The sequence below is a fragment of the Hoplias malabaricus genome, chromosome 16 (assembly GCF_029633855.1).
Source record: "Hoplias malabaricus isolate fHopMal1 chromosome 16, fHopMal1.hap1, whole genome shotgun sequence".
NCBI lineage: Eukaryota > Metazoa > Chordata > Actinopteri > Characiformes > Erythrinidae > Hoplias > Hoplias malabaricus.
In genome coordinates, this window is record NC_089815.1 from 5968815 (window position 1) to 5990851 (window position 22037).

General features: G+C 41.6%; 2 protein-coding genes across 2 annotated transcripts in view; both read left to right on the top strand.

Annotated features, from left to right (window-relative positions):
• trip4 (thyroid hormone receptor interactor 4) overlaps window positions 1-7031 on the top strand; it is a 47789-nt gene extending 40758 nt beyond the window's left edge. The window contains exon 13 of the mRNA XM_066647892.1: window positions 6201-7031. Within this exon, the coding sequence (XP_066503989.1) occupies window positions 6201-6259 (59 nt within the window). The 3' untranslated portion in view covers window positions 6260-7031. The remainder of the gene's footprint in view (window positions 1-6200) is intronic.
• A 4373-nt stretch (window positions 7032-11404) lies between these two features.
• The window catches only part of znf609b (zinc finger protein 609b), a 44557-nt gene continuing 33924 nt past the window's right edge, over window positions 11405-22037 (top strand). Inside the window, exons 1-2 of the mRNA XM_066647356.1 lie at window positions 11405-11816; window positions 19689-20561. Coding sequence (XP_066503453.1) covers window positions 19815-20561 — 747 coding nt within the window. The 5' untranslated portion in view covers window positions 11405-11816; window positions 19689-19814. The remainder of the gene's footprint in view (window positions 11817-19688; window positions 20562-22037) is intronic.

Consider the following 22037-nt stretch of genomic DNA (forward strand, 5'->3'; position numbering starts at 1 on the left):
TCAGGCTCTCTCTCTGACAGAGAGGCAGGGTGATTAATTGTCTCAGAGGGAACAGTTGCAGGAATTATTAATGGCCACAGGATTAATCTGTTTTCTCTGTTTGGCCCATTAGTATGGGCGACCCTGATGGCTGAGAGATTTTTCTTCCTTGTGCGGAGCCTTCCCAGCAAGAGTCAAGACAGGTTCCTAGGCTGGTGGACATTGAGGGCTTCCTTTCGGTCTCGGTGGAAAATTCCCGTCCTCAGCCAGCTGCATCAGCAAGCCCCAAACTCTGTGTGGCAGGTGGAATTGATTAATGTCATAGTGTATTAGGGACAGTGCTGTAAACCCACAGTGTCCCTGTTTCAAAGGTCCAAGCACTGCTGTTGCTCTTGCATGCCTGGTCGGACGTGTGTGTGTGTGAGAGAAAGGGGGGTGCGCCTAAAAATGTGAGTATACTAGGACTTGTTTAGGTGGTTCAGGTCTCTGCAAAAACAGCCTGTGGGAAGCCTCAGAGCTTTCGTTTCAGTCGAGCCCTGCAGCAAAAGTAGGAATCCAGCATGACTAAACCAGCCAAGACTCTCACATCCTATTAAAGCCTGACCGATGGGAAAAGTTTGTCACCAATAGAGCGCAGTTTTAAGAAGTTGAAAATTCTGATTACCACTTCCTGGTATGCGTGTTTTTGTGTACTGTGCGAAAGTCAGAGACCACCCATTTTCTTCTTCTTTTTACACTTGAAACAAAGAAAAGCCATTTCGGCTGCAGATTGATGGATTAATGGCGCTTTCCCACTGCATGGAACCTACATGAATCGACTCTTTGCTTTTCCACCGGCCAACTTTTCCACTGGTACCTGCTTCTTTTTTAGTCTTTGCTCGCTTACGGTTCCAACTGAGCTGGGTAGGTATTAAAGTGGGATGTGTAAACCTTGCAGAGCACTGATTGGCCTGAGAGACCTGTCAATCACCACAAAAGGCATAGCTCCAGCACAAACCCGCCGCTTGTAAAGTTTCTGAAGTTCCAGCAGCTTTCGCATTTGCTTTCATCCGATTCACAAAGGTAACTCATAACATTACCCCGAGGTGTTTTAAAGGGGTTCAAACGCTCCCTGCGTCGATCGCAGACAAAGATCTCCACCGAATGCCAAATGTGCAACAAGAAATACTGATCTTTGAAAACTGGGGCATGGAGTCGTGTTCAGTCCAAAAAACAAGAACGAGAGTAAACAGCGGCTAACTGTACCGCGGTCGTGAGCATGCGGTCCCCTTTAGAGACTGGGTTTTTACGACGTCACCGGCTCCATTTCACGGGGGAGCTGTGCTAAATGAAGAAGCGAGTTGAACTGAGCCGAGTCGAGTCGAGCCAATCCCATGCAGTGGAAAAGCATCCTAAATAAACATGGTCAGTCTCTGAATTTTACGTGGTAAGTCTGATACTGTTTGGCAACATGGCATTATATTCCTGTGCAAATGATGTATAATTTGATCATACTTTTTACCCAGTGTCTGTCGCTGACCTTTCTGCATGCAAGGGGCAATGAATATCCACCAGCAACACTCTCATCTTACAGTAAGATAAAAACCACACAGCCCTCAACGGCCGTTCACTCTACCGTTGCTCTGCTGAATGTTGAACGAAGCATCCGTGTCAGATTCATCTGTTTGCTTCGAGGCATTCCGTTTGTCAATAGTTACACCCCACCGTTGTACAAATGCAGTAATCTCAGCAAATCCTTTCTCTGCCGCGCTCATTCTCTGTGTTCTTATTACGTTAATAATTCCCAGTCATTTGTTCAAGCCCAACTTAACTCATTAACATGGCTAATACCACTCAAACCTAATCATGGGTCTCCAGCTGTCTGGGTGTATTACGGCCTCAGACTGTGTGTGCCTCAGTGTCTCTCTCCTTCCTCTGTCCTTCACTGCTAATGTCTGCCAAAACTGCCTTTTGCAAACTGACACGATGTGACAATGCAATAAAAACTGGAAACTGTACTCGCCTTGAGCGCAACTATTGGATCTTATCCCTGCAAAACCTTATACCACGACTCTCAAATCTCTCTGAGACATATGGAAGGAATCTTTCTTTGCGTGTGAATTCAAGTGCTCCTTTATATTGTGAATGTATACTTGAATTATGGATGGGAGTGTTACAGTTTAACGGTGAACCACAGTGACAGGATTTATGGTTTCATACTGTGAATGTTTTTAAACAGTGATACGGTGTGTGCAGGGTTGGACGGGACTTTCTTCTCTGCTGTCCTTCAGGGATCTGGGTTAATGAATACTGGGCACTGAGACATTATCATGGGGGAGGGGGTCAACCATGAAAAGACATCATAACATTAGCTAAGCTTGCGTTATGTTAGCTATATTACCAAGAAGAATGGAACAAATAGTAGTCTGGATTTCTCTAGAATACGGCTTGAAGATTGAATACACATTTTAAATGTTTTATATAAGAATTGTAACACTCTTGTTGTAACACCAAGCTACAAAGCGAGCACCAAAGTGGATCTGGAGCTGGCTAACATAATGATACCATTATGTTTTTACTGACTTCACTGAAAATCCTATACAGTGGAATCTCTACTAACGAATGCCTACACTAACGAACTTTCCAAGATACAAACCAGGCATTTAAATATTTTTTGCCTCCACCAACGAACCACGACTCTAGAAACGAACCCTCCGGCGGCTGGAAATGGCCACTGACCCCAATAGGCGAGTCTCCCAGCGCGCCCAGACTTGAGTTAGCTTTTAAGATTAGCAAATTGTAGCTTTAGCAATTTAGCATTAGTGTAAATAGCAGACATCGACATTCGTGCTAAGTTAAGCCGTATCTACGCTTCGTCTTCCCACATTCACCCACCTACTCTCCGTTATTCCCCCACCCCCCACCTCCCGTCATAGAGCCAGTGCCTGTGTTACTCCTCCAGCCAGTCGTCTTGTCTTCTAGGTAGCGATGTGTAACCACTTAAAACTTTATTATTTCTTTTTTATTACTGTTACCACTGTATTTATCTTTTATTTTTAGTAACGCTACATATATTTTTTTACTAATTTGAGAGTGTTGTAAACATAGATCAGTGCAAAAAGTGTGACTTTCGGGGTGGGGGCTGGAACACATTAATTGCTTTTCCATTATTTTAAATGGGGAAAATTGACTCGAGAAACTAACTTTTCTACTTACGACCGGGTCACGGAACGGATCAAGTTCGTAGGTAGAGGTTCCACTGTATTTGTTTGGAGAGACAGATGCAGCACCTGTCTAGGTTTGCCTTAGGTACATACCAATCCCTTTATTTACGGCTAAGATCACAATGTATGTTTGAATCATCTGAGAGTACATGCGACTTTGACAAGGTTTTATAACATTTTATGACACCTTAATTTATGCACATTGCTAGCCCAGAAAAAGCAGATCTTTAGTATCTTATTTACATGCTTAGCCTAATGAATTGTGACCGTCATTGTACAAATCCAATCAGCATGTTAACTATAATTTAGCTTTAAAAAAATGTTCATTCTTCTTTTACCTTAATTAATTATTGCATTTTGAGGATGCATGTAATCGAGGGGATGAGGGTGGATTACTCATTATACACTGAGTGCATTGTACGCGTAGAACTACATTTACATTCTCATTTACATCACCGTGACATTCTTGATGTGGGATCGTTTGATTTTATCGACGTGTCTGCACGAGCAAGTGCCTTAATTTTCAAATGCAAAAAGGCCACTCGCCTGTCCATCCTCCAGCTGGTTAAAGAGCGTTATAGTCTTACACTGTGTTGTCCTTGTACGTGTGGGGAGCAGTGTATGGAGGCTCGAGTCCTGTGTGTGAACTGCTTGCTGGCTGTTTGAGGGGGGAGGGGCAGGTGGGGCCTATGATGAAGTACCAGCAGTACTGTGGACACACTGCGCCCATTATTGGGCTGGCTCCCTAGCTGCAGTATGGGTAATAAACTGCTCCACAGCAGCCCCCAAACAGAGCAGCAATCAATGGGAAATTATCTTGCCAGATCGATGTCTGGGCTCTTAGAAGTTGCCTCGGCAGCCAATGCAGAATGCTGGGACTCAGCAGCTCAGCGCCAGCCTCAGCAAGCCTGCATCTGCTGTTCGCTCGCAATCAGCTCGTGTCCATGCAGCCCGCCTCTTTAGCACTCATTTGTAGCAAGCTCTTGTCACCCCGCTCATATTGGATGTTTATTGCATCCACCGGCATTGTCTTTTATCTCTCCCCAAGCACACAGGGTTGAGCCAAATTGAAAAGAATTGTTTGTGCTCAGGCTTGGCTCAGCACCAAGTAGGAAACTGGCTTTTTTTTTATATAGTTGCTTCTATCGAGGCTGTGTACATCTGGAAGGACAGATTCCTTGAACGCGCCCTCCTGATTTGTTTGCTCTGCAAACATATCTGATTTATCCTGTCATGTCTGGCAGCGTGAGTTTCTCTCCTCAGAAGCCTGTGTCTCGCCAGCATGCTTCGCTTTGAAAATTGTGACGGAGTGGTCGGAGGAAAGTGCTCGCAGACAGCTTGTTTACGTTCTCTTCGCCAGAAGCCCCCAGCTCAGCCTTAATGAGATGAGACAGATAAAAAGAAAACAACTGATGAGCACTGCTGCATTTAACTTACATCATGCTCTCAGACTCCAGTCTTGACCAGCTAATCACCGCCATCAATGCTAACGTTTCCTTTGAAGCCAGAGGTGGCTGGATGTGCTTGGCCGTAAATTGAGCGCCCGCTCGCCGAGCCCTTCTCTGTGAAGGCAGCCGGTTGGAAATTGAAGGTGGAATTGAGAGTCGGCTGCTCCGGAATAGAGATGCTGATGCTTGCTAGATCAGGCTCATAACCCTTGTTATTGATTGGGTCCCCGCAGTCGGAGAGATAGAGGCTGTTGTTGAAGCGATGGCGCGGGCCGCTCTGGGCCACCATTGTGCAGCTTTCGAAAAACCCTGCAGGCCAGACGGCTCGCTCGGTTGAAGCTGACTGCCTGACGACATCTGAGGATCCCAGCACGGATCGCATTAGCTGGCCTTTGTGCTCTGGAGCAGAAATGCCTCCAGGGCCCTTAAGGTTAACAGCTAGATAACAACCCTGTACTTTTGCGGTTAATTACATTTCAGGATTTGATAGGTGTGAGTAAACATATGGAAAGCTTGTTTGTTTGGCACAGCTGGATATTGGAAAATTGGAGCTCTTTATCTGTGGCTGGGATCAATCTGCGCAGTAAAAGCATCTTATGTTTCGGTCTGCAAAAATTTGGGCTCCCCAGGCTACTGCTGTTGAGCTGAATTTCTTCAACACTTATCATCTCAATAGTTGGTCTGCCTGTGGACCTCGTATATAGCTTTATCAGCAGTGTAAATCGTTGTATCTTGACAATTTGGGAATGGAGAATTTAACTAGCCTCGCCTTTGTTTTGAATACGATTTCCATTCTTTTTGGGGGACGCTTCTCCTCAAGAATCTGTGAGGATATCGGTCACACTTCTTGTAAACACCTTCAGATTTCCTTCTTAGGACTTGGCTGCCGTTTCAGGTTCCTATAATTCAAGGAATCCCAAACACACATGTTGATATTGAAGTCTGGAGCAGCCAGTCTATTGTTTGAGAAAACACTAGAAGTTTCTTTTTAGACCCGTAACATTTGGGTCAATGCCCCACAGTTGAAGGATTAACAAAAATAACTCTGAATTTCCTTTGTATTTGAGGCGAGAGGAAATTTGTCAAAGATGAAAGTTCTTTGTGTTCTGTTTATCTGATGGTCACTGTTTCAGTGGTCTACCAGGTGGGGCACGGACATCCGCAGGTTTTGAAATTCTGAATTTATCCTTTGGCTGCCAAATTCCAAGTTGTTTGTTCCTGAAGGAATGGTTTGCTTCTGTCCATTATTAATGCTTGTGATGTGTTAATATTACATTAGCATGTGAATTATGTAGCCAATTTTTGTCAGTTGTAGGAAAATTGGTTTTGACTCAAGAGCCTGTATTATTAGCTCATCTCGTTATTATTCTAAATGATCAGCGTTAAAAATTGCTGACAGTTGACCTCAGCTCATTTGATTACAGAGGCTCATCGTTATTCTCATTCTATATTCATGTTGCTCTTTCTTCCTGTTCGTAGCCTTCTCCTGTGGCTGGGCAGCTTTTTGTTGGACACGCTGAGCATTGAACCATCACTAACCTCTGCCTGTCTCACACATTCTCTCACGCAGGGAAGCTGGAGAATCAGATTCACCAAAGTGCCAAGAAGGGGTTAATGCAGCCAACCTGACCTCAGCAAAGCCATGTGGGGCAAGAGGCTAGAGGAACATAGTTTCAAGCCAATGGAAGCCTTATGTCGGCCATGTCATGCAACAGTGAGATTCAGCATGGAACACTGCTCCTCTTGGGACATGGTGACAGTCATAAATCTCTGAACAGGAACTGAAAAGAGTTCTGGCAGCTGCTGGATTTTCTGGGTTTATTCTATGATTCTGTTGAGCTATAACCGCATTTGTTCTGGAATAAAACATTTGGGCTCATTCTGCATTCTTTGTTTGTTTACACATGAGAGAAATTGTAGATTATAACCTATATTTTAGAGATTTCATTGTAGTTATTCACATCATTTCATGCAGGATTTCTAAGGGCTTGACTACAACACACCTAAAAACTCACAGCAGACTTCTGCGTGAAAAAGCTGGTGAACTGAGCGGGAGCCGCTTGACTGAGCATGGAATGTCCTGCTTTTCTAAAGACCTGATTGTGCTGCAGAGCCATATTGGAGCTGCCCTTGTGATTTGGACCACAATGGCTGTCAGAGGCAGAGACACTCAGGTTTTGGACAAGCCCCCCACCCACCCCATCCCCTCCCTTAAAGTGATTGAGGAGCCTCTTCGTGACACAAGCATCCCTGCACCAGAAAGAGCAAACAACTGTGCCAAATGACTCCCTGTAATGGCTGGCTTCAGGACGGGAACAATGGCACAAAAGCCCAAGCCGTGAGTGATTTTTCCTTTCAACCACAAAGGCCCAAAAAGCATCAATAATTAAGTTTTTCTTGTAAAAATGTCTTAACTCCCCGACCTACATGTTGTACCAAGTGGCAGAATGTCTACACTCTAATAAACAGTCAGATTTAACATCTGTTGTTTGCTAATTCAGCTCATTGAATATAAATGTGCATTAAATCTTTTTAAACACACTGATAAATGAGTAGTAAAACAATAAGTAATAAAAATATTCTGCCATCGCAAATGAAGGAACCACATGAAGGAAGGTAAAAGTGCCCAAAAATGTTCTTTGGAACAATGCCATAGAAGAAGCAGTTTTGGTCGATGAGTCTTTAGGGAGCTATTGTTTTTTTTATTTTTTTTCCATTTATTTTTTTTATTTTTATTGAAGAGGGCATACTATGAAACTTTTTAGTGCATGTGCATTTATTTGGGCATCTGGATTCTGCCAATCCCCGCTCTGTTTTGTTGGGGTGGTGGCAGTCATTTTTATGGTTTGTCCAAATCAGTAAACGAGGAATAAAAGGAATCTCAATGTCCTCATGCTACTCCTTATGTAGAATGCAGGCACATACACCAACCCCCCCAGAGCATCTCCAATCACAGCACTGGACCCAAGAACAAACACAGGGGAGGAACCATGTAAAACAGGCATGACCAAAGTGGAGACATCAAAAAAACTGAGCCAAAACAAGAACGGAGAAAAGAGAACACTGTGCAAAACCAGTCCATACAAGCAGAAAATCAAATGTGGTGTGCTTTGCTTCTCGCGTCTGCTTCTCACTGCGTGAGCTCTGGGTCGACTGCGTGCGGCTCATTCTCATTTAAAGAAACAGGCACTGATCCCAGGCGCTCTGAACAGAGCTGTTTGATCCTTGTAGTCTTTTGACCGAATCATGTCACACATTTCATTAAATCTCCATTAGAACTGTGTTCACTTCTGCCACTGTTTATATTAAGTACAATAAGTAAGCACCATCAAATGATATACTACAGTCGCAGGAAAAACAATGCATGTTAAATGTTCATACAGTAATATGCTGTTACCTTTTACAAACCTGGATCCTACTTTAGATTTAAACAAATGAGAAAAAAACCCTCCCTTGCCTGAAGCCAGAGACCACCTAATCAGAGCCAGTCATCAGCACCAAACACCTACAGTGTGCAGGAGCACTTCTTTGTGTTCTAATACAAAAGGCCCTTTTACAGATGCGTGCAAAGTAGCTTGCAAAATTCTGTCCCACAAAGCCGTTGACACCAATGCCAAGAGCCGTGGGTGTGCTTTCCTACAGCTACTCATCAAATCCTCAGGCCAGGTATTAAAGTCGAATTCACTGCTGTGCCACTTTCTTTTTTTTTTTTTTTTAATCAACACATTCTTCCGCTTGTTTAAACAAACAGCACAGGCCATTAAATGCGCGATTCAACTGTGTGAAGGATCTAACTAGCTCATGAAAAGGCCTGCTTTTTGCATCTGAATGAAGAGGCAGTTAGAGAAAGGTCGAGGCTGTGGATGAAATAGCAGCGGCAGGTCTTCCTGTTCTTAGTCAGCAGTTCCCTTGCAGGCATTTCCCCCCTCGCGCCTGCTGCTCTACATGCTTCAGTCTGTTAACCCTGAATAAAAGTGAGTGCAAATGAGGGGTTTACCTGTGGCTATAGACAAGAGGCTGCTGGGCAGGCCGCCTGGGAGTAGAAAGAACACACTCCGTACAACACTCTACCTTCGACACACCCTGCGACTTTTGTTGTAGGGATAGGTTCGGGTCATGTGTCCTTCGACTTGGTGAAAACGGGTGGATTATGGTCTTGTTTGTAAGTCTATGTGAGCAATCATTAAAAGCGCAACCAAGATTTGACTCTGACCTGAGCTGATTACATCCGCCAAGTATATAAATCATCTATTTCCACACCTAACCAGCAGAGCCCTTAGGCAAAGTTACAGGCAATAAATGTCAATCTGTTTCTGTTGAAATTGACCACAGTAGAACTAACTGCATTCAGACCCAGGTTCATGGGAGTTTTTCCAACGCCTCACACATTGCTTCTCGTATCCATTACAACAATTCTGTACTCTTTGTGAAGCTTGTTCACGTGGATCCAGAGTAGTTCTGACACGTTTAAATCCGAGTTCATTTCACTAGTCTTTACAGATCTAAATAAATGGACAGTCCCGTTCCTATTTAAGTTCCTGTAGGTCCTGCTGGGTGGCTTATTTTGCACCTAATGGCTGAAAGTAGCCATTAACTTCCAGCTGAGCTAGCAGAGGTGAGTAAGTGCTGCCATTCATACTACACCCTAGGCCTGCGCCGTAGAGTGATACACCACATTTGGCGACATCTTGGATTGGTGCTTCTGAGGTAGTTTACATAGGCTTTTATGAGTTTGTGTAATCAACTCTCTGTTTATAAAAGGAAGCTTGAGTGATCTCCACCTGATAAGAAATGATCTACTGCCTCAAGCTCTCAGCTCTGTTGGCTGATGACTTTTAGGGGTGTTCCTGGGATCAAATTGCCAACCCGATTCTTCTCATGTATGTGAAAAGAGCTCTGCCTTGTTGGAGATCTCTGTGGGAACACAAGCCTTTCGGTTCCTCCAGCCAGTCCAAGCCCCTCCACCTCTGTTTGTTACCAAATGATTCATTCCAGTCGACTCAAAACGGTAACATTATCGTATCCGGGTTGCCGTGGAAACCAGAACGGAAAATCACTGTTTTGTCAACTTACTCTGCACACTTACCTGGAGAACAAGCGAGGTTATCTATGGGACCATATGTCAAGTGTTGTGATAGAGCGGCACGAATCTCCATTCAGACCGACTGAAGTCGTTTTTCTTCCTCCTTCGCACCTGAAGCGTATAACAAGAACCCGCGTACAGTGGCTATACTGAGAGTGCCTTCAATTATAGGTTGGAATCTCATTCATCGAAAGCTAAAGATTAAATCGTTCCACTTCACAAGAAAATTGGCAGTTGGTGTTCTCAAACCAGTTACCTCCGATTGCTGTTTCAGTGAAAGCCTCTTGTGATTCACAGCTCCCTGATGAACACAAGAGAAAACAAAATGAGAAAAAGAGAGGATTTAAAGGTTAAAAGCATGGGACACATCTATATAGTTGCTACTTAGAAATCAGTCAAGACAAGGACCCACGGTAACACTTCACCGCAGGTCAGTGCACAGAGTCTATTTGTAACAACAGGCATGAATATGTATAACGGCTTATTCCATCAAGAGGTAATTGTCTCCACTTTCTTGTGTGCAGTTGTCTAACGGAGATTTTTTTAGAGTGATTCCAGGTGGGCCTCAGACATGACGAAAGCGGTTGTTCCAGAAGCTGAAGGAGTGGAAGGACGAATGATTAAATAAAACGTTTAGGCAAATGTCAAGTCGCCTTATGAACACTGACCTACAGTAATGTCTAACATCTATCAAATGTCAAGACGCATTGAAAATGAAGCCAACTCATAGTATCCAAAATTCAGTTAAAGAGATGTGGAAATTTGGCCTCACATGCATGAGGTGGGGGGAGGGGATGGGTGTGGGCTGGTAATGGGAAGTTAAAGCATATGTACAGTAATTCATATGTAAAAGAAGATGAAAAATGACTTCACACAGATGTTGTTTTAGTTTAGTGACAGCACATTTTCACTGATGTTTACTTGTTTGTTTATTTGTTACTGTCAAAATGTAAACACATTAAAAGAATCAAGATGTTTGTTACTATTTGAGTTTAATAAAAAGTATTTTGCCTTAAACAACGGATCAGGACGAAACGATTATGGATTATTAAAAGTATTTAAATTACTTTAATAAAATTAAGTACATTGTTTGGGGTTTGGGATCCAACTCTTATGGAGGTTTTATACCAATACATCAAAGTACCACAGCGAATATGTTCATGTCACAGGGTTGAGTGAATGTTGAAAAACACAAATAAAATGATATTTGAATAACCCTTTAATGTGCTCTCGTTGTGGACACAGGTGTACACTGTATTAATGTCACTGAAAAGCTTTGCTTGTATAAATTGATGTTCTGGAGCAGCCACAAACACAGGTTTAAGGTCAACTTGCCCAATGCCAAAATAGACTATTTTGAGTGATGGAGCTGATCCAGAACTAATCATCATACATTTCCTCACTGATACTGACGTGGCTGATTTGTAATCAAACCCTGACAGAAATGTTGCAACGTCTACAGTACGTTCTTGTGAGAAAGGCAGAAGCTGTTAATGCAGCAAAAAGGGGGAAAAGTCCACGTTAATGCCCTCGATTTCAGAAGAGACGTTGGATGGTGGGCAGAAGCCAAGGTTTGGAGAAGGCACGGAGTGGAATAGTCCAGTGTCCGCCTCTTACCGCTCACCCTCCTCCGATCCACATGGATTAATCTCCTGGATTTCATGGCGCTCCACGCCGCCGTTTAGCTACATTGTATCCCCACAGACAGTTGCTGAAAGGGACGGAGCCGAGACGAGACTCTGAAGAGACTGAAAGGAAAAAATACAGATATATTTTAAAGAAATTGTTTTAATACCTCGAGAGGAAGAAGGGGAAAAGAGGGCACGATGTTGGATCTATGTTCTGGTCGGAGTCGGGAAAAGAAGCGTGTGATTCCAGCGTGAGGTTTTTTTTTTCTCAGCCAGCGTTTCCATTTTTGAACGGGATCCTAGAGTGTGTGATGGCTGCGGTCCAGCGAATTGCTGGCCTTCCCTTTCTCTAGTTGCTGGATGTCTTTGGAGTATCGTGTGGTTGGTGTTTTTGGGGGGATTTTTCACAAAACGTCGCCCACCTTCATCTATGGAATGTACATAAATGCTCCCCGTATAGGAGTTCGCGAGCGGGGTGAGTTAAGTCTGAATTCCGCACTTTGTTCGCAAGCTTCTTATTCAAATTCTCCGGTCCACCTTAAATGGTGCAGCAGTTATGCCCTGGCAGCTCAGGGACCAGAATGCAAGTGCTGCACTCTTTAAGGTGGAATGGAAAATTGGAATTCGAAGCTGGCGAATGAGGGGAAAACTTCAGCCTTGTGAATTTCACCAGTTATTTTTGTGACTCTGATTAAGTGTACTTGCTCTCGATAGCTCTTACTATCGACAAATGTGGTACTTTAGAAAGCTAGGTTGCCTGCTAGCTAGCACCGCTAACCGTCTGTGTGTGTTAATACAATTGCGGGCACATGTTACCCATCGGTTTCGGTCTGGGAAAGTATCCGGATTTCGGACTTGTTTTTGGGGATAATAAAAGTTGTGGGAGGCTATTGTTAAGCACAAATGTAAATACACAAGTTAGCTAACTGGAAACTGTGAGAAAAACACTATATTTATGTAGTATTTTGCGGTTTATTGAATAGCACTCGCCTGCTGGGAGACCCGCTGCTACAACAATAATGTGTAGCTAGCTCGTTAGCTGACTTTGGGGCAACTTTGTTTACGACGAAGAGTTAACCACAACTCCTTGATTAATACTAATCAATGAGGATATTAACGATTTCACAGAGTTTAAATCAATTTTAGCCAATTTTATGGCTACCCGTAAGCGTTAACCTCAAACATGAGCACACTGTCAAAACTGAGGAAAAAATATACATTAGATTCCCAATATTTGTTCAGTTTTAATAGTTTGTTGAACACAAACATCAGTTGAAGTCTACACAGCTTTTTGTAAGAAATATCCGTAAAACGGTTATTACTTTGAAGCTCGATGGACTAACCACAATAACATTAGAAGCACCATGGACTGCCAGTTTGTATGGAATATTTCCTCAAAGTCTGTAACCTATAAACCAAGTAAAAAATCCTCTCAAACTAATTTCCTGTTAAATATTATGACTGTAAAGTAAACCTGTAAATCAAGTTTTATCTAAATAACATTTGTGTTTGTTTGTTTGTGATAAATTCTGTTACTAAGCTAAATCCTACGACTGCGTTACAGACATGTTTGTGTTTGTCTTTTATGGTGAGGCTTTACATGATTCGCTGGGTGTAGTTTTACCAAACCCTCAGACAGCTGTGTGATTCTGTGGTTTGTCAATTTTTTGGGGGGAAATGTTAAAATGGTTGTTCACTGGCATTTAGTTTTTAAACCTTGTCTGTAGTCATCTTTGTGGGCAGTAAAATGCATTTACTGCTCTGTGACATAAACAACAGCCTATGATTATTTTCCTGCCTTTGTTAATAGTTCAGGGAGAAAAAGCTTTTGTTAACACTTCACGTTGAAAATGTCGGTCTAAAGAACTCTGACATTATCAGTTCACCATCCCCAGACGGCAGAATGAACAGCTCTATTGAGATAATGACAGATCAATGCAGGGTCTAGCTCAAGATGGACATTTTTGCAATCTCTTATTTTTGAAATGCAGTGATTTAGAGAGAGAAAATTAGACCTTGCCTGTAGGACGTTGCGTTCATGAAGGCCTAATAGGGTCTTTCACTGCCTCTATGTAAGCTAGACTAAGTATGATGGCAAATCTCTCTATGTGAATGGTTCAGTGATACATTTAGCTAATTTTAATTCACAGTTCATATAGCAGTCATTCCCATTTTATGCTTTATTTCAGTAATTACATCATATAATTTGAATACGGCCAGATACAGACAGGCATTGATCTTCTTTTGCATAGATGTGATAGTTGCAGGGATAACAAGCCGTATTTTCCATATATCCTACATTTTCTATTATGACTTCCATGGGCTGAATATTTTGGAAAATATGTAAAGTAGCTTAAAACGGTGTGTATGGACTTGGGTGAATAGATGTGTGGTTTTCTGGCGGTCTAGATGTGTTTTTAGAATGAAGACCATAGTTTTTGCCTGTCGCTGTATTGTCACTGCAGTTAGTCTTCCTTTAGAAACTTAACTACTGGGTATTTCATGATGTACATATCAATATAATTGGCCTAAAATTACTTTCAATGCAGTGTTTTTAAATAAATACACCCAGGTGTTTATAATACGTATCACATCTGCTACAGAATTTGGTGGATTTGAGCCGTTACGACAATTACATAACATTTCATTCATTATCAAAAGACTTCATTATCAAAGACTTATCAAAAAAAGGTTTAGTAGACTGTGATATTTGTAAGACTGCACCAATGGCAGATATCTAATGTTTTGTGTGCTTTTGATTCTAATAAACATTAAAAAAAATGTGTAAAGTGATATTAAATCTATTTGGAGTACATTTAATATTTAATTAAATGTTAACAAATGACATAGAATCCATCATCATTCTGCTTTCCCAAAGTACAATATGTACATCACCTCTGAAACATGGGTCACTTAAACATCTGTCTAAAGCTGATACTGTATTTTTTACCTACAGATGTGAATCTGGTGTTATCATGTATCATCTAGGTGTTTATGTTTATGTTATGAACATATTCTTATTTACAATAACAGCCTGTTTGTCCCTAGAGAAATACTTCAAATAAATAAAATCTTCAAATGAATTTGCTTAAAACACTCGATGCACGCTAAATTGGCAAAATAGCTTGTCCAAACTCAAGCATTCACTCTTAAACCCATTACAATGGCAATAAAAGCAAATTCCTGGGGGAATCTAATTCAGTGGACTTTTAAACGCGTCCGTTCTCCTGAAGCACACAAAGCCCTGGCAGACCTGGTCCCCCTAATCATGACAGAGATGATAATGCAGTTAGAGATTAGGCACACTCCGCCTGTTTACCTGCATCACTCTCATAATGCGATGTGAGAACATTAAGCTTTGGTCAGTGCGGTTATGTTGCGCTCAGCTGAAATTTCTATGCTTCATTAGAGTGCTATTTGCTTAGTATTGCACAAACTGTAATTAGGAATGCTTGATTTTGATGCAGTTACTAAACGAAATGCATTAGCCTAATTGTGACCTTCTCTGATTAGCAAATTACAGAGGCCAGCACTGTGGAAACCATTAGGCTATTATATGATTAATCGCTCACTGCTAAGTTGAGGTTGAAATATTACACCCCATTTACACCTGGTTGTAAAGTGCATTCACAGTCAGTTCTCAGGGCAAGATCAGAAGTCAGTGTGCAGGTTTAAACTTTAAAACTTTTAATCCGTTCCCAATCGGATTTGGCAAGTCAACTCTAACTTTGTTCACAGATGTGTCAGGCTTTCCATTGGCACAAGTGTCCGACAGTTTCTATCTTCAGACACGTTTACACAGTCCTCTTACACTGCCGCAATCCACTGGCCCGGGTGCCTCTTTAACAATTTCCTAAGGATAGTTCTGACCCAACTACGTCTGAACAGTAGAGTCAAGCCAATTATTGGCTTGATCTTCGTATTTCTGATGTTTGTTCTATTGATTAGCCTTGCTTATATCTGCAATTTGTTGGAATCTGAGTAGCAAACCTTTCTGTTAACAATAATCTTAGTTTGATACGTTCCTTGTGTAAGTAGATGATATTTGAAGATATTGCTGCTGCTGCTTCAGTCAGAAACCAACCAAGCCCAATTCAATGTACTGATCTCTGTAATATGATATTGTTAAACAATCAGCACGAGAGATTGATTAGTATCTGTGGATTAAACCCATGTTGTTTTCAGTTGTACTCTATATCGTGCTAAATGATACTCAAATGCTTTGAATTGGAAAATGTGTATTCGTAACATCATACTTGAACTGGTAGATTGGGTTTCTACCATAATGGTGATGCTCTGAGGCCAGGATAATGGGCTTTTTTTTTTATGACCATTGCATTTGCTGGCTACTAACATATGCTCACGCACCGACCCTCCTTGCCTTATTTCTCTTAACGCAGTAGACATCTTACCTTATATAAATATGCATGTAGTTAATTCGGCTAGTACCCAGTTTGGAATTGATTGTTGACTGTAATCCAAAACTCATTTTTTTAAGCAAACTATACTTTCAGAAGAGCACCAGTGTGACTAATCATTTTAGTGGTTTCTTTGAATTTTTTACGTCCAAAATGTTTTATACACTTTCTGAGACCATGATCCCTTTATTGAACCCAAGCTCACCAATGCAGCTGTAAGAAAAACAGCCACAGAATGACATTTCCAGCTGTTCTCTATAGTAGTTTTAGTGCAGTTGGAATTTCTCTCCTGGTGTTCTGCACAGAATCAGCCTGATGTTTTAATAGATAGGGATAGTTTTTCACAATTATGCAGCCATGCTTCTTGGGTACGAAGCTCAGTCAGATTTGAATGTGTGGAAAGATGCAAAGTGTGGCGCTCTGTCAGTTGTTTTGTTTGGTCAATTATGTGGGCCGTGAATTGGCAGGCAGTAAACCAATAGCAGTTGCACCATTGATCTTTGTCTTCCATCTCAGGCTGATTGTTTGTCTTTCAGGTGCTCTGGCTCAGTGTGTTTCCTGTGGTGCTGTTGGCAGGGTTAAATATGTTGTGCCTACCTCCCTCTTTATTTTCACTTGGAAAGCTTCTGTCAAGGTTTCCCTCCTTGGTTCTTACTGTTTTTGTGGAACTGACTCATTGCTGATTATCAATGAACATTTCCCAATCGTGTGTTAGGGCAACCTCTGGGAAATCAGTAAGCCAATGAAAGTAATGCCTTTTGCAGGTTAGAACATACAACTGAACCGAACTGAAGAGCCTTGATATGTGCTAAGGGGGGGATCCGATCTCCTTTCTCCTTATGTGCTACTAGTAAACGTTCATTAGCACCTTTGCAAAGAAATCAGTTTTTTATTCCCAAGATTAGTTTAGGTCTAACAGCCTGTTAAATGCATTAGCCCTTACAGTCTGTCTTTCTGTTCTTTATACACCAAGGTGTTGTTTTTCTCTTCTACGTCTCCAATCATCTATCTATCCATTTGAGCAACCAGTGACACTCCGATTTCGTTTTTCCACATCTTACTCTTTCAGCACTGTTCATGACATTTTAGATGGAAGCTCTGGGGATTCAGTAAGTGTCAGAGTCTGATAGTGGGCTAATAAAGCTTCGCTACACCACAGCACGACTCCAGATGTTACAGACTGACCTCCCTTCACTGCTCAAAAAAGGCAGCTGCTGTTTTTAGCTTCATCCACTTTGAAGGGGTGACCATCTGTGAGTGATTAGATGACAGTTCCTCGGTGGAGTTTAGCTTTTTAGTTTATCGGTCTGAGATTTTATGTCTTGTATTTGGTGACCAGTTATCCAGTAACTGCTGACGCTGTGGGCGATACCAACCGTGTTCTCCATAGGGAGAAGGCTGCGATAGAAGTAATGATATTTATTAAGGATAAGTTCAGCCCTGTGATATACATAAAATACCGTATTGGGGATATAGAGTTACATATGATTATTATATAGCAGGAATTGTAGGCTATTTAAAAAAACAGCGAATACTTGATGTCACATGGGGCTGCACTGGGATATTAAATTTATATTAGTATCAGCAGACATTCACTTAAAACATTGAATGCGTAGTTTTTTAAATGCGAGAGAATATCTCCGTCCTCTATTTGTGCAACTCAGCAATGCAGACATTTCACTTCTGCCTAAGAGTCCTTTATGTGAACCTGCCTGAATGCAGAACTAAAACTGGTGATTGTGTGACTGATAAATTATGGCTCTTACACTCCCAGCTAGTTTCTGTGGCCATCTGATGCACTGCAGTAAAGATCAAAAAACGAAGTGTATAATATGTCCAAGCTGTTAAGATGCCCTGCGGAAACCTTTCGTTTATGCAATGAGAGTCGACAAAGATGTTGTAATTCAGCTGATCATTGGCCATCTTAGCGATGTAAATCTGTATCGATCAGAACCCTTGTTTTGGGAGTCTTTTTTCCAACTCTTATTTGCCCTTGCAGTCTACCCAGGACAAACGCTGCAGATGTCAGTGTTAATTATTTACAATGAGTGGGGTCAAAGGGTATGCTCCTATGACTAGTTTTAGCCTTTCAGGCTTTACCCTGCTAAGCCACCCTGAGCTTACTGGCCTGTGAAAGAGCATGGCCAACTCAATTAGTTTATGAGCATCAGCCTCTGACTAAGCTCTAGTTTCAGCAGACTGCATTACTGCCCCACCCACACATTTTTCTCTTTATGTAATCATATCAGTTCTAATGAAAAGTGATGAAGGAAAAAATACTACATCCTGATACTTCAAGAAATTTCCTTGCGTGCATCATGATGTATATATTCTTTTCATACATTCGTTAAACTGGAACCTGGGTACAAGGATTTGCAAGATATAAACTTTAATATTTTATTTTTACTATATTTGTTTTGTCACAATGTGCTTTTCTAATGTGGTCTAGTTAACATTTGAAAATGTGTTGTCATATTGTCCACACCCCATTCTAACTGTACTTTTATTCATGTCTGAATAGGGCATGCTCATAGTTTTGATCTGTCATGCTATTCTGGTTTTGGTTGTAACTGGACCTTTAATATTTATTTTGTAGGTTAAATCGATATTTCAAAATCTTATTAACATATTTTTAATTCTGTTCATCCTTTTTATTTATACAGTGGGACCTCTACTAACGAACTTTTCAAGATACGAACCGGGCATTTGAATATTTTTTGCTTCCACCCACGAACAATGACTCTAGAAACGAACCCAAGCCTCTGCCGAGCCGGCGGCTGGAAATGGCCACTGACCCCAATAGGCGAGTCTCCCAGAGCGCCCAGACTTGAGTGAGCTTTTAAGATTAGCACATTGTAGCTTTAGCAATTTAGCATTAGTGTAAATAGCAGACATCGAAATTCGTGCTAAGTTAAGCCGTATCTACGCTTCGTCTCCCCACATTCACCCGCCTACTCCACCCACCCCCACCTCCCGTCGTACAGCCAGTGCCTGTGTTACTCCTCCAGCCAGTCGTCACGTCTTCAAGGTAGCGATGTGTAACCACTTACAACTTTATTTCTTTTTTTATTACTGTTACCACTGTATTTCTCTTTTATTTTTAGTAACGCTACATGTATTTTTTACTAATTTGAGAGTGTTGTAAACATATATCAGTGCAAAAAGTGTGACTTTCGGGGCGGGGGCTGGAACGCATTAATTGCTTTTCCATTATTTTAAATGGGGAAAATTGACTCGAGAAACAAACTTTTGCACTTACGAACCAGGTCATGGAACGGATCAAGTTCGTAGGGAGAGGTTCCACTGTATTATTTATTTCCCTGGTGTGTTCATGTACTCAACACTTAAAACCATGGTACTACGTGCATAGTCAAAGGATTCTGTCTCGTCGAATCTATAACATGGAAGCAACATGAAGGAGAACCTCAACTCTAAGGCCAACCGAGCAAGTACTTTCAAAGCAAAATGCTGTGTCTGTCATTTGAACATGTTTTGACTTTTAATGAAGATAACACTGAACGTAAAGAAGTCAAACGTACACTGACAAACAGTTTTAGCAACCACCAGTTAATACCACCAGTCGCTTTCAACATTTGAAACACAATTACATCACCAAATATGAACAGTGCATGGCTCCAAAAGAGAGACTGACAAGCTCCCAGCATCATCAGAAAAAAAGCTTGAGGATATTTACAGTACCAGCCACGTCAGCGAACAGGGCAAAAAAATCAATATAATTGTTCATTAATTACAGTCGAGGCAAAATGTTCAGTTAATCGTCATATTGATTTGTCTGTAAAAAAAAATACATAAAGTCTCAGTCACAATGTGTCTCAACTCTGTACTTTTTGTATGGATTTGCTTTGCTAAGTTGAACATATTAACCCTTTAAGTTTCATTTTATAACACTTTTCTGTCCTCCTTTTTAGGGCAAGATGTGGGTGATTGGGAAATTGAGATCGATACGTTGAGGCTACTCTTCCCCCTTCTCCCCGCACCCTGGAAGTCTGAGAAATCAGACATCACAGTGACAGACTCGGGGAGCTGGCACTAAAATGTCCCTAAGTGGTGGCACTGCAGGCGGGAAAGGTGTGGACTCGAATGCGGTGGACACTTACGACAGCGGTGATGAGTGGGATATTGGTGTTGGAAATCTGATTATCGACCTTGACGCTGACTTAGAGAAGGACAAACTCGAGATGTCTGGCTCAAAGGAGGCAGGGGGAATGGCAGCACCACCTAGTGCCGTCGCAGCGCTGCCAGACAATATCAAGTTTGTCAGCCCCGTTGGTGCCCCCCAAGGCAAAGAGAGCAAATCTAAATCCAAGCGCAACAAGAATTCTAAAGACAATAGTAACAAGTCTCCAGCAGGAGATGGAGCGAAAAAAGAGCATCAGGGACGAACCCAAGGGGATGTTACTGGCACAACAGGTAGTTCAGGAGGCACTGGCAACTCCACACCTGGCAAAGGCATTGAGAAGGGTGGGAAAGCCTCCCGTAGCATACCAAATAGCAAAAAGGAGAAGGAAGTATCAAGTGGGAAAAACAAGAAAGAGAAAAGCGAAGGACCTGTCGCAGTGGTCGCTATAGAGAAAGAGGTAGCTTCTAATGCTCAAGCACTTGGGAACAATACACGTAGCACCTCTTTTGACAATGCACAAAATGCAGACATGGCTGTGACAGAGCCACATGGGAATAATGCCTTGGAATCTGTAGGAATAGTGCCCTTGGCCATTAAATCGGAACCCGAGGAGCTGGAAAATGGCGAGTGCCGAGCATTGAAGAAGGTGAAAAATGAAAAGGTAAGTACATGCCACTCATTTGTCATTGGGAGAAGAGTGTTTTATTGCAGCACTGATGTTTTGAGTTGCAGAGAAGCACTACAATGAAAGTCCTTCCCCCCCCCCACCCCTCTTTCAGTTGCTTATAGGTTTCTCTTTAAAGAAATATGAACTGGGTCTTATGTAAAGTGGGTTTTCTGTGTGAAGTGCTTTTCACTTGTCAGTGCAATCAATCATGTGAATGGACCTGGCCTTTATTCAGGTTTACACATTTCTTGACAAGCTTTGGTCATATCTGCTGCAGTGAAATAAGCATCTTGTGCTTACAGTGTTGTTTTTGCATTAATAAAATGCCACTATAATGGAGACCTACTTTAATGCTGTTTTTTTCCCTCTCTTTTATATTGACAGACACCTTTTCTGGCTGTTGGCTAATTAGGGAAGTAATTATAGAATAGCAGACAAAACAGAACTATGTAAACCTCTGTAGGAAAATCTTTAGTCATTTCTACATTGTTTTTCTTTTGCCCTAATGTTACAGTTTCGGAAGGTTTTGTAATGGCAGTGAAGACATGCAGATCAGGATTATTGGTCATAAGAGAGAAGATGACTCTTCTAGACAGAAGTGGAAAACTCCACTCTAATACTGAGGCACTGGGTTGGCAACTCACTCTAATCTTACCTTAAGATCACACTGTGATCTGGAGCTGTCAGACATCGAAGATAGATCTGAGCTGCCTTGCAAGAGTGTACTTCTGTCCCTTGGTTTTGTGTTGGCGAGGAGGAGTGCCCTTCAGGGCTTGGAATGTGAAGGCAAGAGATATCAGGTATGGGTTTGATTTTGGCTGAGAACGACAACCTTGGTATTTCTGTCTTTATCTCTTGTCCTTCACATTTTTTCAAATAAAATAACTTGATTAAGTGAAATATACATGACAAAATTTGTTGAAGTCAGATGAGTGATACACTGTAACTCTGTGTACAAAGATTGCACAGACAGATGTTTGGGTTTGACCGCTACTCTAACCTTTGTTGATGAATTTATTGGACTACAGAACAGCAGATTATAAGCGATGCTGGGCTGTGTGGCTAAAAAATGCAGGAATATATTTCGTTATATTAAGTCAGCGGCCATGTTGGATGTATACATGGAAGAATGATTGAAAATTACTTTAAATGACTTCACATTTAGACAGTTTGTGCTTGTTTCAATGAGCTGAGTCAAGGAATTTTTTATTTTTTGTTAAAGGACAGGTAAGAAATTTAATTTAGTTTCTTGCGAACTAGCCCTAGTATTGAGATTAATTCTGAAATGCCGTAGTAGCTGTATCTCTGAAATGAGATTTAAAAATGGTAAAGAGAAGTGTAGTGTGTGTATATGTATGTATGTGTATATGTTGAATCATGGAAAAAAAAATGAGAGTGCTTAGTAAGGTTTTTAAATGAAGCCTTTCACTTCCTCTGTTCAGTGCTGAGTGTGGACGTTTATCAGATTTC